Below are 14,746 nucleotides of genomic sequence, written 5' to 3' on the forward strand. Positions count from 1 at the left end.
GCATTATTGCAATAGTTCTATTGTTTTTTCTACAGTATAGCTATGAAATAAACTGAATATTAAATGTAAGGAAAAACAAAAAAAACAGAAAGCCTAGAGACGAGCTGTTCAATAAAACTGACAAAAAGTTAATCTATATATTAGGTGTAGTTAGAGTGTTAATTGTTTACAACAAGGCAATCATCACTAAATAACAACAAGAGCACATGTTTGAATGTTTGTAAAATAAAAATAAGGGAACAACGAACAAACTTAAAATAAAATTGAATAAGTAATTGTTTTATAAACGTTTTACAATATTTTTAATCACATAAATTAGTGGTAAGTGATTATTGACCATAAACAACCAATATCGAATTTGATTAACTGTAGATATCTATAAAATTGCTTTATTTTCCGTCAATATTGTATTTTACATTGATGATGATGATGATGACGATGCTTGATTATTATCTTCACTCTGTGCAAGTATTCTTCGTATATGTAATGGTTTATTTGGATAGATTGTATAACTAGTCGGTTTCATATTATTTTTTTGTGAATTTTGTTGATTTAAAGAATTATCAAGAGATGTCTGTTGATTGTTGTTATTATTATCATAATTATAATCTGTGACGTCATCCGGCAATGTGAAACCACCACTTGCACCAATACAGGTAGCATGCTCTGGTTTAAGTAGCAGTTCTGTTAGTACAGCAATATCAGCATCCATTTTTTCTTTTGGCCACTCACCATAACATGCGATTAGTTCACGTCGAATTTTTGCTGCAGCACCGGAATTCCCATACTCTATTAATTGTTCCTAGAAGATGTGTACATTTTTTCAAAATTAGAAAATCGCCAAGTTATTTAAAACAAAGGATGAAAACATGCCTAATTAGTGAAAAAAAATGTAATTTATCAGTCAGTCAGTCAGCTACAACGTAGGACCAGACACATATATGCATCAGTCCAAGTTGCCATACCTCGTTAGCACAACAATATGAACACCGAATTCATAGAAGTAGTTAATTTAGTGGTGGTAATATATAAAAGAAAGGTTTTATATAAGGATATAATATAGGAAGGAAGGCTGATTTGAAGCAATTTTAATCTCATAGTTTAAAGGAAGACAGGGAGCGTATACACCTGCGCCATTGTGATCGATTTTCAGTTATGTCACCCACAGTCTCCAACCATTGGTTACGATAGTCACACGGACCCCGACCAATCAGTCTATATCTACCAACATGGCTCACACTGGAAGTTAGTAACTTCAAGCTCTGATGCCACGTTTTGGTTTGGCCACCCCTAACTCTCTTCCAACCATCCCCAATACTAGTAAGCATAGCACGTCGTGGTAATCGGTGTTCAGGCATACGTAACACGTGGCCTAACCATCTCAGTCGATGAAGATTCATCACCTCATCAACTGATTTACCATCATTCCCTAATACCCTGAGTCTAACCTCATTATTACTTACCCGGTGATCCCAGAAGATGAGAGCAATATTTCTAAGGCATCTGTAATTAAATACTAGGAATTTACGTATAGAAACTTGTAGTAAGAATATACAACTACCGACTGCGACAATGAGTGATTATAGTTGATGTAGGAGTAGGTTGGAAGGAAGCTTTTAGCGATTAAACCGAAACGTGATATGATTGTATGAAGTCATTAAGTCCTGGACTGAGTTGTGTAAGTGGGTGCATACAACCTAGGTGAAATCCACACGATTACCACAACTATTAGCTACAGACAATGGGTAGTATGGAATAGAATCGTTCGCGATGGCACAGGTGAATTTAATATTTATCCTTCCTTAGATCCTAAGCTCCGTTATCTCAAAGCATTGTCTTATTTCATTAATCCATATTTTCATCTCGAATCATATTCTCTATACTTAATTATTTTTTTACTACCACTAATACTGTGGTGTGGTCTACTTATATCCATATAAGTAGTATATGGTGTTGGTCAGGCATAGAATGTATTTTCGCAGAAGTCCGATGAGGAAAGAACTGAAACAAAACGCAATCGGTAGGAAAATGCACGAACAATGGAATTAGAGAAGAAACAAACACTCGATTGTCCCCAGTCGTGTTCTGTTCACTACAATACTGTTACCACTTACACAACTCTGGAGTACAGCTGTGTAGACGTGGTGTAGCAACTTGAGCTAATGGAAATGTATCAGACTCTACATTGCGTTTAACTGAATAACTGATTTTAGTGACGAGTTCAGATATCTGAAGCCTAGTATAGTACTTACTTTCGCATAGTAAGAGAAGAGTGAATGTTTTGTAATAACTCGATAACATTGATAATTTCTTAGGACGTAAATGTTTGCCTTAGAATCTTTGTACGTAGTACACTATGAACAAATCAACTAATAACTATCAAATGTAATGTTTTTAACATCTCGTTATCTGGATGGAACTTCTGTTTCCAGTAGTTAAGAAGCGATGGATAGTATTTGTGACTTTTAAAGTAGAAGATACCAAATAAACTGTTGAATCTTTCAGAGGATCAAAAACCATCAGATGGATTCATAATGAGAAATAACTTAATAATACAGTGAACATAAACATACTGACTTATTTTTGTATTCGTTGTTTAAGTCTTCCCATTGATGTTTAGAACTGTGATTGATCGATCTCACATTGGCATATGTGTATACAGTGTGTCAGCTGGATGTACCTGTATACCATTACACAAGCTAGTGGCTATCTAGACTCAGTAGCTAAGTGGATAACGTGACGGAATTTCAGGCGAACGGTACTGGGTCCGAGTCCCGGAGTGAACATCAACTCTGGGATGCGGGTACATCCGGCTGACGAGTCCCAAACAGGACAAGACGTGCTTCCCGTATTCTACTGATAGCTACCACCCATCTCTGCTTATAAACACATTGGGTGTTTTTACTTCAAATCGTTAGTTTTCTCTAAGTATTGGGATAGTTTTCATCAAAGCTTGCTTTTGAATTTGGCCAAATGAAATAACAAGATATGAGCGTTCAGGGTTATTGCTTCACTTGTTACTGACCATTTCTACCAATGCAACCGGCAAGGTTAGTAGTGAAGTTTTGTTCAAATAATGGATGATGAATCCGTAAAAGAGCAGAATGATGCAAAAACATATTTAAGCATTGAAAAACAAATAACTGGGAGAATATTTCGACTTACCAAAAACCCACTATTCGGGCATGCGCATGGTCTTGCACCAACAACCGCTCTAACCAGCTTTGGTAGAGGCATATCTGTTATCGTCATCAGATAGGCCAAAGTTATCGTCACGCTACGGGAGACGCCACAAGCGCTTTTTAAGTAATATGGGAACAAAGATAGAGGGTTATTACGCATAATTATTATAATTTTGATAAAATATATGAGATTGAAATATACCATTCTATTACCCTTATCTTTACTCCTTTGTTTGATCTTTTGCTGGTAGTCTACTTAGCAAATAATGAGTTGTGGTGACTTGAACATATAAATATATTAGTGATTGTACAGCTTTGAAAATGAATTCGCCGAAAAGAGAACTCTTCGCTGAACTAATCTTTCTTATTTAATATAAATACTTGTCTATTTAATCACAATAAGGCTTGTATAGCAACCTGTGAAGGATAAGAAAATCACCTACACCTAAACTAATTAGACAGGTTTGGTTTGTAATTCGTAGAAATTAAATTTAACTCAACTTAGTTATCAAGTACTCAGATTTGAACCACATTATGTGTAGCTATCAAAACCAAGGCTAAGTGGTCGGAGTTGAGACCACGCATATACGGGTTGAAAGCTGACTGTTAAAAACACTAAGTCACGGTGTCAATAAGCTTTACATTTGTTTATTTATTTATTTATTTAAACACATAAATATTGGTACAAGGAAGCACCAGATATATATGCGCCTCACAAATCTCATTCGATTTGTGTGAGGGCTGTGATACTGCCCAGGTGCCCAGACTGAAGCAGGTGGTTTTCTTAGGGGACCACACCCGGAGCCTTTGACCGAAAGATCTGATCCACAAGGCAGTGGAGCATCGTAAGGAGATGCAGTCCCATGGTAGCCGGTGACCAACAATTGGTTCATACGTCATTTGTTGCCTCAGGATACTGGAGCCCATGTGCACCATTGGTTTGAAATCAGGGTTTTCCAACTCTCTTAGGTGGACTCTCCGTGTCCACCAACCCGGTTAAAGCTCCGGACATTCGCTTTTCGTCCTCTCACTTTTGTGAACAACACCCCCGCCACGAGAAGGCAGTGAGTAGGACTTCCCTGGCAGAGGCTATATATTCGCGTGGCCATATGAGAGCATTTCGAAAGGGAGAGCAGACTCTCCTCACTCTCGGCAGTACCAGGGCATTTGGGGGCTTATATTTGATTATTCCCAGTAAATTAATAAATTGAGTCAAAAGTCAAACTTTCTGCTAGGGAACTACGAGTCTGAACGTATGCTTTATTATGTGGATTTAATTAGTGAATAATTTAATACATGAGCTGTCTGATAGGTAGACCTATAACATAATCTGATAAAGAACTCCAGCACCGAAATTACTAATACTAGCCTCAATAGAGAATGTCAGATGTTCGTTTCGAGATACTCTTTGGTTCACTATACAACAGTACCTCAGAGAGCTTTTGATTGAAAACTCCCGATATGACCGAGATTGCGGAGTCGTCTTCTTGAAATGATCTCATACGGACATTCTTTCATAGGCCCCCAAATGCCCTGGTATGGCCGACAGTGAGGAGAGTCTGCTCTCCCTCTCCGAATGCTCTCACATGGTCACGCGTATATAGTCTCTGCCACGGAAGTCCTACTCATTACCTTTTCACACCAGGGACGTTGTTTACGAAATTGAGAGGACGAAAAGTGAATGTCCGGAGCTTTAACCGGGTTGGTGGACACGGAGAGTCCACCTAAGAGAGTTGGAAAACCCTGATTTCAAACCAATGGTGCACATAGGCTCCAGTATCCTGATGGAACGAATGACGTATGAACCAATCGTTGATCACCGGCTACCATGGGACTACATCTCCTCACGATGCTCCACTGCCTTGTGGATCAGACCTTTAGGTCAAAGGCTCCGGATGTGACCCCCTATGAAAACCACCTGCTTCAGTTTGGGCACCTGGGCAGTATCACAGCCCTCACACAAATCAAATAAGATTTGTGTGGCGCATATATATCTGGTGCTTCCTTGTACCAATATTTATGTGTTTAAATAGAATAAAATGAAATTCTTTCATAGTCTTCGGTACGAAAGTCCCATTCTTAACCTCTAAGTGCGCGGTGCTGTTTCAAAGAAAGCAGTTAGATGAAAAAGGGTACCCGTAGTTTAAACCACGCTGGTAAGTACAGAGACACCCCCATAGAAGAGTTGGACAAAGTCGATTACAAACCAATCGTAAATATGGTCTCCAGGGTCTTGACGGGAGGAAAGGAGTACGAACCTACTTTGGTCAACAGCTAACATGAGATTGTGTCTATCGAAATGAAAAATTGGTGAGGAAAAAACTAGTTTCTAGGCAAGTTATCGGTTCACAAAAAAGTGCTGGTAAGGACTGAGTGTGTGTAGGGCACCTTTAAAATATAGAACCATGATGCTTGCGACTTTGCGAAATGTTTCGCGTATCAGCACTGGGTGTCTGAATTATTATTATTATTTAAACACATAAATATTAGTACAAGGAAGCACCAGATACGTATGCGCCACACAAATCTTATTTGATTTGTGTGAGGGCTGTGGTACTGCCCAGGTGCCCAAACTGAAGCAGGTGGTTTTCATAGGAGGCCACATCCGGAGCCTTTGACCTAAAGATCTGATCCTCAAGGCAGTGGAGCATCGTGAGGAGATATGTTACAAAATAGCATACTAAAAGAGACAACGAACCAATGAAATTTAAGGACCTCCCAAGTGGGGAAGACAAGAAATTCGAGTTTCGAAAATAAAATTACAAAAATAAGATTTAACCAAGTAAGTTCTGGGGATCTAGCATCTCCGACAGAAACCAGGTGGTCACAGTGTGGTAACGAGTTGAAACTAGCAGCTGCATATGGTAACTGCCGGAAGCTGTTTCAACTCATCTGACACTGGTAGCAAGACATCTAGTGTCAATAAAACAACTCATACTTTGTGGGACGCTAATTAGTAAACAGAAAAAGGCGTCTTGAAAGCTGGACAAAGAACTTCAAAGGATAGTCTAACTGGAAAGTCCAAAACTTACACTCTTAATTGCATTAGTTTGTCCATATATTACAGTTTCGTCTCAACTAAAATGTGTACTCCTAAGTATACCTGGAAGTCCGAATCGATAACCTGAAGAATATGTGGTTTATGTGACTTCACTGTGCACGGATGGAACATAAAAACTAAAGTTATAGTCAGTGTACAAAGAAGTCCGAAAGAATAGGGAACCAGTTTTTGTCTTAAAAGAAAAACTACAAAGAACTGAATACCATGCAAAAAATAGATTTTTGACTTACCAATGCACAAGCACGGCACCATTATATACCCTTGCCTCGTGAATGAAAAGGGATGCATCTCTAAAATATTTAGCAATATTTTCTTTTGAGTCGTCATCAGCTCGAAGCAACAATTGCTTTCTAGAAGGACACTAACTATTGTTGAGCAAAGAACATACTAGGTTACCTTAAAATTGTAATGGAGAACGCTACACACATGAGTAATGCCGTTTTCTTCTAGTTGACTTTTTGATTGAGCGCTAGCAACTCCCCCGATGTATAAACCAGGAACTATTCTTGACATCGACCCGCCCATTTTCTATTTTTTGTCACGAAATACACATCAATGCTCCGGAAATGAATCAGTTATAATAAAATCCCTTATGCACCCATCGACAACTCAGTTGGAAGTAACACAGACATTTGAACTAACCACACTCAATATAAAACATTTTTAGACCGAAAAAATTGTTCGTAACTTAGTATCACTGTCATGAGGTCACGTAAACCGACAAACTTCTTCGAGATCATCTCTTTATATTACGGTATGTTTTAGGGTTTTTGATTTTGTTCCAAAAGCGTAGTCTAGCCACATGACCACGCTAATACTTGTGATTTTAATAGTTAATTGAGGCGTTGAAATTTCTTCAGCATAAGCGAGTGTAATCATTCTGGAGACGTGGAATCACTAGGTGCAGTGGCTATCACATTTTCGGGATGTCTGAGTTATTATGAAATTAGAATAAACAGGAGTGGCGGGAAAATTAAGGTTGGAGCGAGTAAATGAACGGTATACATGAACAGTGTGAGCTGACAAAATACGAGAGTAACGGATAGGCGTAGGTTACAGGAGACTAGATTGGTAATGACGAATTTTGTAGTTACAGTTATAATAGTAAAACTAGCATGAATAATAGTTGCGGTGAATGAGATATTCCCGACAGGCATCAGGTATTGCTATTTCCAGGTGGAAGATGGTGAGTCATGGCTTTTGTGCCTCATAATAATAGTTTCAACCAGAAAGCCGTAGTCATGTTGGTCGGTAAAGGAAACTTTAACGTTGGCTGGTTGTTCACATCGATTCCGTCTAACACGAGTAGGTTCACAATCATTCGACACAGATCATCTATACTGGTGATCTACAAGCTGCACTACTCTTACATAACAAACTTGTGGAACGAGAGGATGCTTAGATAAACTGAAGCAACAATGTGGTTTTTGGTCAAGCTAAGTGTCCTGAAATAAGTAAAAGAATTAAATGGGGAAATATAGGAACCCCACTCGCCTAGAAACGGTAAGTAATTAGTCTCAGCAACTGGAGTGAGAGTAGAGATAAACCGTGCTCTTAATATTTTTATCTTTTCAACATTGAAAAAGAACAATTGATAAGAAGATCAAAGGTGTCATTTATTTACTCGATCTGTGGACCTAACATACTGCAATCGAACTTGCACAATTTAGCTTTGTAACCTGGGTGATCTTAAGTTGAAGACAAGATTGAATGGAATCCTAGACTGACGTCTTGGTGGTCACCCTGTCTGTATTAATTGCGAAAACGAAATTCGGTCTGCTGACTGGTAGCAATCAGAAAGGACTAATACATACTCTACTAGTCCTCTCTACGCCAATATCAGAATCAAGGACATTATAGTGAGTACAACAAGGAGTATTTTATTTGGAATTCAAATCAGACATGGCATCTTATACGAAAATAATAAGAAAAATCATACTTGACTGCTTTTTTTCTTATCCGTTCAAAGAACAAACAGATTCTAAACAGTGAAGTGGAATATAAATAGAATTGGTTAAAGGGAACTATTGTAACAGGAGTATAACCACACTTCGGCATGTGCCAGAATCGTAACTACTGAAAGATTTATTCGGGTTAAGCTTTTATGTTCAGGACAAAGTCTAATAGATCATCCGAAGTTTGGTAATTACCATTAGAATGCAAAGATGTATTCGTTTTGACTACTTGTTTGTCAATGATTCAGCAACATTTGACTGATTCTACCAACAATTTTAGCCATGTAAACTGTCGATTTACATAAATGCTTGTGGCATTGACCACCATTTGGAGTGAACAGGTTGTCACTCGTTTAGTATAAAAGCGACTGACCTACGTAAAGAAACTATGCCGGACAATCGCAAAAATGAGAATAACTGGTTATGAGTCTGTCGTAAATGGCTAGTATTGTTTGAAATACTTCAAACCTTCAGAGTGGATAGCTAGGCTAAAAAAGCGACAAGAACAAGTGGAGCGATAGGATCCGTTTTACTGGAGATTAATTACCTATATACTAGGTTTCGAAAAGATATTAGTATATATATACAAAGCTCGCTAAAGAGGAAGCGAGCACAATCGGGAAAAACAAAATAAGAAATGTGAATACCTTCCATCTAATGTGAGTACTATTCAAATAATTAATTACCTAATGCTGATGTGAAAAATTGGTATACTCGAGGATATTTGTAGAGCAAGGTACAATTTTCGGTCCACTTATAACCAGCAATCTATGTCGATTCATTACTTTATAATAGACTGCAATTATTAATTCACCAGTTCATAACCACATTAGATCTGATACATTTACGTAATTTCCATACGTATCCTGTGTTATCGGAAGGTACTTGTTGCGAAGACTATCAGCGTTTGGGAAACAAAAGGCTTGGAAATGAAAGGTTATTCTAAGTACTAATCATCAGTTCAAACCAAGTGAGAGTAAAAATGAATAATTTTGGATAGTATACAGATTGGTACTTGAACCTATCTTTGTGTGAATTACTGAGTCGATTTACATAATCCGAAGTAACAACGAGATAAGATAAACAAATGCACACACAACCACCTGTATAGTAAAATTGCAGATGGAAGAAACAACACGAAAAAGTACAAATAGTAGTTAACACAATAGGGATATACTTAGTTATCGGAAATTATCCGACACTAAACCAGTTAAAATCTAAGGCACGATCAAAGTTGTCATAAATCCGCCCGTAGCATTTCTGGAGCTACTGCAGGTACCAAGCACAGTTAAAGGAGAATCGCTGAGCATGTGGACGGAAACCCCATCCCATAGAAAACAAGATTGATAAAAAACGCCAACCATATTACACAAATGAACCATTTAAACTCTACCCTCCGAGCTGAAGGAAGAATTGTGACGTCTCAGAATTAAGACCGAGATTCTTTGGAAGTAATGAGACCGATGACCCTGCCAACAACCAGAGCAACACTCTTTATAGGTACATGGAACGTCCGGACATTGTGGGAGACCGGGAAGACCAGTTAAATAGCAGCGTAAATGAGGGTATACAAATTGGCAGTACTCTGAATCATTGGAACCCATTGGACCCAAGCTGGATAGCAAAGGCTAGGTACAGGAGAGATGCTGCTGTACTCTGGTCACGAAGGAGAAAATGCTCCACACACTCAGGGATTTGCTCTAATGCTGTCCAGAGAAGCACGAAATGCACTTTTAGGATGGAAATCTCACGGATCCAGAATCATCAAAGCATCATTCAAAACAAAAAAGGAGGGGATCACATGAATGTTATCCGATGATGTTATGAACTCACCAATGACATCAACGATGACGATAAAGATCAGTTTTATGGGAGGCTGAAATCAATCGTAGTGAAGATAGGACTAGTATTCTGATTTTACAACCAGCTACCAGTGGCACCTTCTATATACGAAGCTTTCCCCAACCTAATGAAATCAGAAGTCAGATGCGAAGAGATAGGAAAGATATATTTGATACGTTATCAATATATCGAGAAGCGTTTGATCGAATCTGGCTAGTGAACGTAGGAGCAGTGTCCCACGCTGGGTCAAAACGTGATGTGGTACGGATGGATGACCGAAAGCCTTCAGTTAAACAAGCCCACTTAAACAAAGTGGTCAGCATCCAATGTCGAACACTTAGAAAGCTATTGATTTTGGGGAATTATTTACAGCTACAGATCACTCCCCCCTAGTGAGGTAGTGATGACCCTAAGACGTGACCAGCCAGAAGTTTAAACCTAACGAGTTTGTCGTTGGTAAATACTCTTCTGATAGGTTGCTATATTTCTCAGCGTTTGTTCGTCTTTCCTTGCACGAAGAGACAATAATGTACAACATATTAATAAGGAAACAAAGTACAATGAAAATTTCGGTTCCTTGTGAAACTTCGTCGTTCTTTTCAAGTCGTCCTGGAAAAGTAAAAAAATAGAACATGTGAGTGCATGTCGAAAATACACTCGTACTTGCGTAAGGACACAAGATGAGCGGGAAAAAAAACTAATACGCTTGCGACAGCGTAAATGCGTTTGGAAGAAAATTGGTTTTTTTTTGTTTTTTTTATGTAAAAAAAATATATATACGCTCAGATTTTAAAAAAAAAGTTTTTTTAAATAAATATATAAAAATAAGCATATTAAAACAATTCTTTTTTAAAAAATAAATAATGCAAAGGAAATTTGAGATAAAGTTTGTGTCCTACGTGCAATATTCGTTAAGATGTTCTGGAAATCTTACTCGTCTTCCAGAACGCGTTGTTTTAGGTTTATCTTCCGATGTTGACGAAGTATCAAGGTGTGTGTCGGCTGTCATGTGGGGTACTACGAGTATGGGAACCGTGTCGTTCGAATTTACCGAAAGAAAATCGACGTAGCTAGGGTTTCCTTCTAGGTACGCAGCTTTGAGTCGATCGATACTGATGCTATCTTTCGTACCGTTCTTATCGATTACATAGTACTTAGGTTCGCGTTGAAGAACTTTGAAGGGTCCTTCGTATGCTGATTCGAGAGGTCGTCGATGTGAGTCTCGACGAACGTAGACGTGTGTACTATGTCGTAATTCAGGTTGAACGAAAACATCAGTTGATTGAGGTCGAATGTAGGCAGGTTTAACTGAACACATAGCGTTTGTAGGCCTGCTCGTGTAAGAGTTTAGATCCATGTTCAATGAAGAAGCCGAAGGATCTACGAATTCTCCTGGAAGTCGGAGTGTCGTTCCATGAACGAGTTGAGATGCAGTGTATCCAATGTCAGCTTTCACTGCATTGCGGATACCTAGCAAGATGAGTGGAAGAGCGTCTGTCCACTGTGAAACGTTTGCGGCTGATAATGAAGCTTTTAGTTGTCGATGAAAACGTTCTACCAACCCGTTTGCTTGTGGGTGGTAGGCGGTCGTTCGGAAGCGCGTGATTCCTAATAGTGAGGTCAGACAACGGAAAAGTCCAGATTCTAACTGGCGTCCGCGGTCTGTAGTGATCGTGGAAGGGCAGCCGAAATTTGCTACCCATCGTTCGACGAAAGCGCGGGCCACGGTTTCAGCAGTAATGTCCTTAATCGGTACTGCTTCTGGCCATCGAGTAAAACGGTCTACGCATGTTAGGAGATATGAGTATCCATTCGAGTCGGGTAAGGGTCCTATCAAATCGCGGTGAGTACTTGTCTGAAGATGAACTTAAGGAGAAGGTAAGAGGTTTGTGGTCGGTAAAAAGCGTGAATTCTTTTCCTTCGATGGAATGTTGGAAAGGCCGTACAGCACAATACATAGCTAAGAGTTCCCTACCGAACGTGTTGTACCTAGTTTCCGCGTCTAGCAACCGTCTCGAGAAAATCCTAAAGGTTGCCACGAGTTGTTAACCCGTTGTTGTAAGACTCCTCCGATTGCTGAATCGGATGCGTCTACGGCGATACTAATGGGCGTTTGAGTGTCCTGATGAGCAAGCAGGGTTGCTTTAGCGATGTGTTCCTTAACTGTGGAGAATGCTTTACGGGCTGTGTCGTCTAGACTAATTGATTTCCATGAAGCTGGTCGGTTAACGGTTTCATGAGAGATACGCATTTAAGTATGAACCGTCTATAGAAACTTACAAGGCCGTTAAAAGTTCGCAATTACTTAATCGTAGTCGGTTCTGGGTAATCCAGAATGGCCGCCACTTTGCTTCTTAGAGGTAGGATGCCTTGAGCACCAATGGTGTGTCCTAAGACGTCTAAGGAGTTGGTTCCGATTTGGCATTTCTAAATGTTTACAGTAATGCCATGCCTTTGGAGTCGATCGAAAACTATGTCCAGATGCTTGAGATGTGATTCTCTGTCCGGACTTGCTATTAGACAGTCACCAACATACGCATGTACGAAGTTGAGACCTCGGAAGACGTCGTCTATAAACCTTTGGAAGGTTTGAGCCGCATTTCTTAAACCAAAAGGCATTCGCAAGAATTCGTAAAGACCGAAAGGAGTGATGATGGCGGTTTTAGGAACATCGTCAGGTGCCATCGGTATTTGGTTATAAGCCTTAACCAAGTCGATTTTCGAAAAGACAGTTGTACCTTTCAAGGTAGCTGTCAAATCGTGAATATGAGGCAGCGGGTAACGATCGGGAATGGTTTTAGCATTCAGACGCCGATAATCACCAGTTGGCCGCCAATCGTTGCTGTCCTTTTTAGGGACCATATGCAATGGGGATGACCATGGAATATTTGATGGTCGAATTATCCCTAAGTCTATCATATGGTCGAATTGTTTTTGGCTAACCTAAGCTTTTCGGGAGCGAGTCGACGGGCTTTCGAGAATACAGGTGGTCCTGTAGTCGAGATGTGATGTGTAACATTGCTGGTTACACAAGGCAATTTCGATTGCGGTAGATATATCCCGGAGTATTTGTCGAGTAATGATTGATATAAGGGGTCTATGGTGTGCTTAATTGTGACTGGGGATAATTTACAACCAGAAAAAGGAGTTACGCAAACAGATAACCTAGTGTTTCCGTCTATTAACCTTCGTGAGCGTGTGTCGATGAGTAGATTGTGGTATTGTAGGAGGTCTATACCAATGATTGGCATAGAGACATCTGCAACAACGAAAATCCAGTGTATGGGTTTGCGTAAACCCACGTTAAGGTAAACGTACCATTTACCGTAAGTAGCGATCGGTTTTCCGTTCTCCGCCTGTAAACTTAAAACAGACTCGTGAAGTCTGTCGTTAGAGTTCGCGGGAAACACACTAACTTCTGCACCGGTGTCGACGAGGTGGTGAACTTTCGTGGTCACATCCGCGACGTATAAGAGGCGGCTATGTTCGCCGGCTACGGTTGCCGTCAACGAGTGCCGACTGGGAAGTTTCCCGAGTTCTTTTTCGTGTCAGAGGATTTGAGGTTCGGATAATTGCATGGTTTCCTGCAATTTCTGGAAGACTTACCATACTGGTTGTGATACCAGCACCAGTCAGGATTATCTGTCTCTCGACCACGAGATACAGATCGAATACGTGAAACGCTTCTTCGCGCGGTTCTTGACCGACTACGATCATTGCGAAATTGAAGGTAGCGTGTGAGAGTATGGCATAATTCAGAGATGTAATTCGGGAACGCTTGAGGCTTTTCTTTGACTGAGAAGACCTCAGCGTTAGTAGACTTCGTTATTTCTAAGATTCGATCGGCAGACGCGGCTAGTTCGTCTACGGCATTGTTTTGGAACGAGACAACCACTGCCTGCACCTGTTTCGGTAGTTTAGACAAAAAAAGTTGTCTGAATAGGCCATCATCGAAAGTTCGTTGGCCGAGAACTTCTCTCATTCTTAGCAACATGTCTGTCGCAGAACCATGTTGTAGGTCGATATTGTTAAGGAGTTGGTCTAACCGTTGTCGATCAGTTAGATCTCCGCGTTTTAAAATCGATTGTTTGAGAATTTCGTAAGGTTCCGGAACATCACTAGTAAGCATACTAGGTGTTACGTACCCGTTAAATTCGCACAGTAACGCCTTAACTACCGCGAGGAATCGTGTGCGCGAGTCCGTGATTCCGTGCATGCAAAAATCAGCTCCTGCGTAGCAGAACCAGGACTCGATATTATCAGGCCAAAATGGCGTTAACTGAATCGAGGGTGGGGGAATAGATCTTAACTTAAAAACCTTGGGTGACTGTTCCGTCATAGTAATATAGATAACGAAAAATATTTAATTAAAATATATCCGGAAAAACTCGAGAAAAAAAGTATTTTTCACAGTTGAAATCATGAGTCAATTTCTGACTTAGTGTATTAAGCAAAGAAAGTATATTTGTTTATAAGGTTGTGGGATAATATTGACCAAGAGAGTCGAACCACGCCCATTTACTAACCATCCCGACGCATAATGTTATCCAGAGTGGAAGTAGATCGGGAAAGAGTGAGAGTGGTCAAATAAAAACACAAGATTAACCTATGAATTCATTATTAACTGAAGAGAGTTGAAAGCTTTAGATCCATTCGATTATTGCGGTCAACGGTAAATCTCTAGGCAACACAAATCCGAATCAGTC

General features: G+C 39.8%; 1 protein-coding gene across 1 annotated transcript; it reads right to left on the reverse strand.

Annotated features, from left to right (window-relative positions):
- Positions 1-280: 280 nt before the first annotated feature.
- Positions 281-6,779, reverse strand: Smp_169960 (putative dual specificity protein phosphatase; the record flags this gene model as incomplete). Its single annotated transcript, XM_018798034.1, has 5 exons — positions 6,640-6,779; positions 6,474-6,604; positions 3,166-3,298; positions 460-802; positions 281-366 (listed from the first exon to the last, which is right to left on the reverse strand). Exons 1-5 carry the CDS (start codon positions 6,766-6,768, stop codon positions 281-283), a joined length of 822 nt encoding a protein of 273 aa, XP_018653016.1. The 5' UTR covers positions 6,769-6,779.
- Positions 6,780-14,746: the final 7,967 nt, after the last annotated feature.

The sequence above is a fragment of the Schistosoma mansoni genome, chromosome 6 (assembly GCF_000237925.1).
Source record: "Schistosoma mansoni strain Puerto Rico chromosome 6, complete genome".
Classification (NCBI taxonomy): domain Eukaryota; kingdom Metazoa; phylum Platyhelminthes; class Trematoda; order Strigeidida; family Schistosomatidae; genus Schistosoma; species Schistosoma mansoni.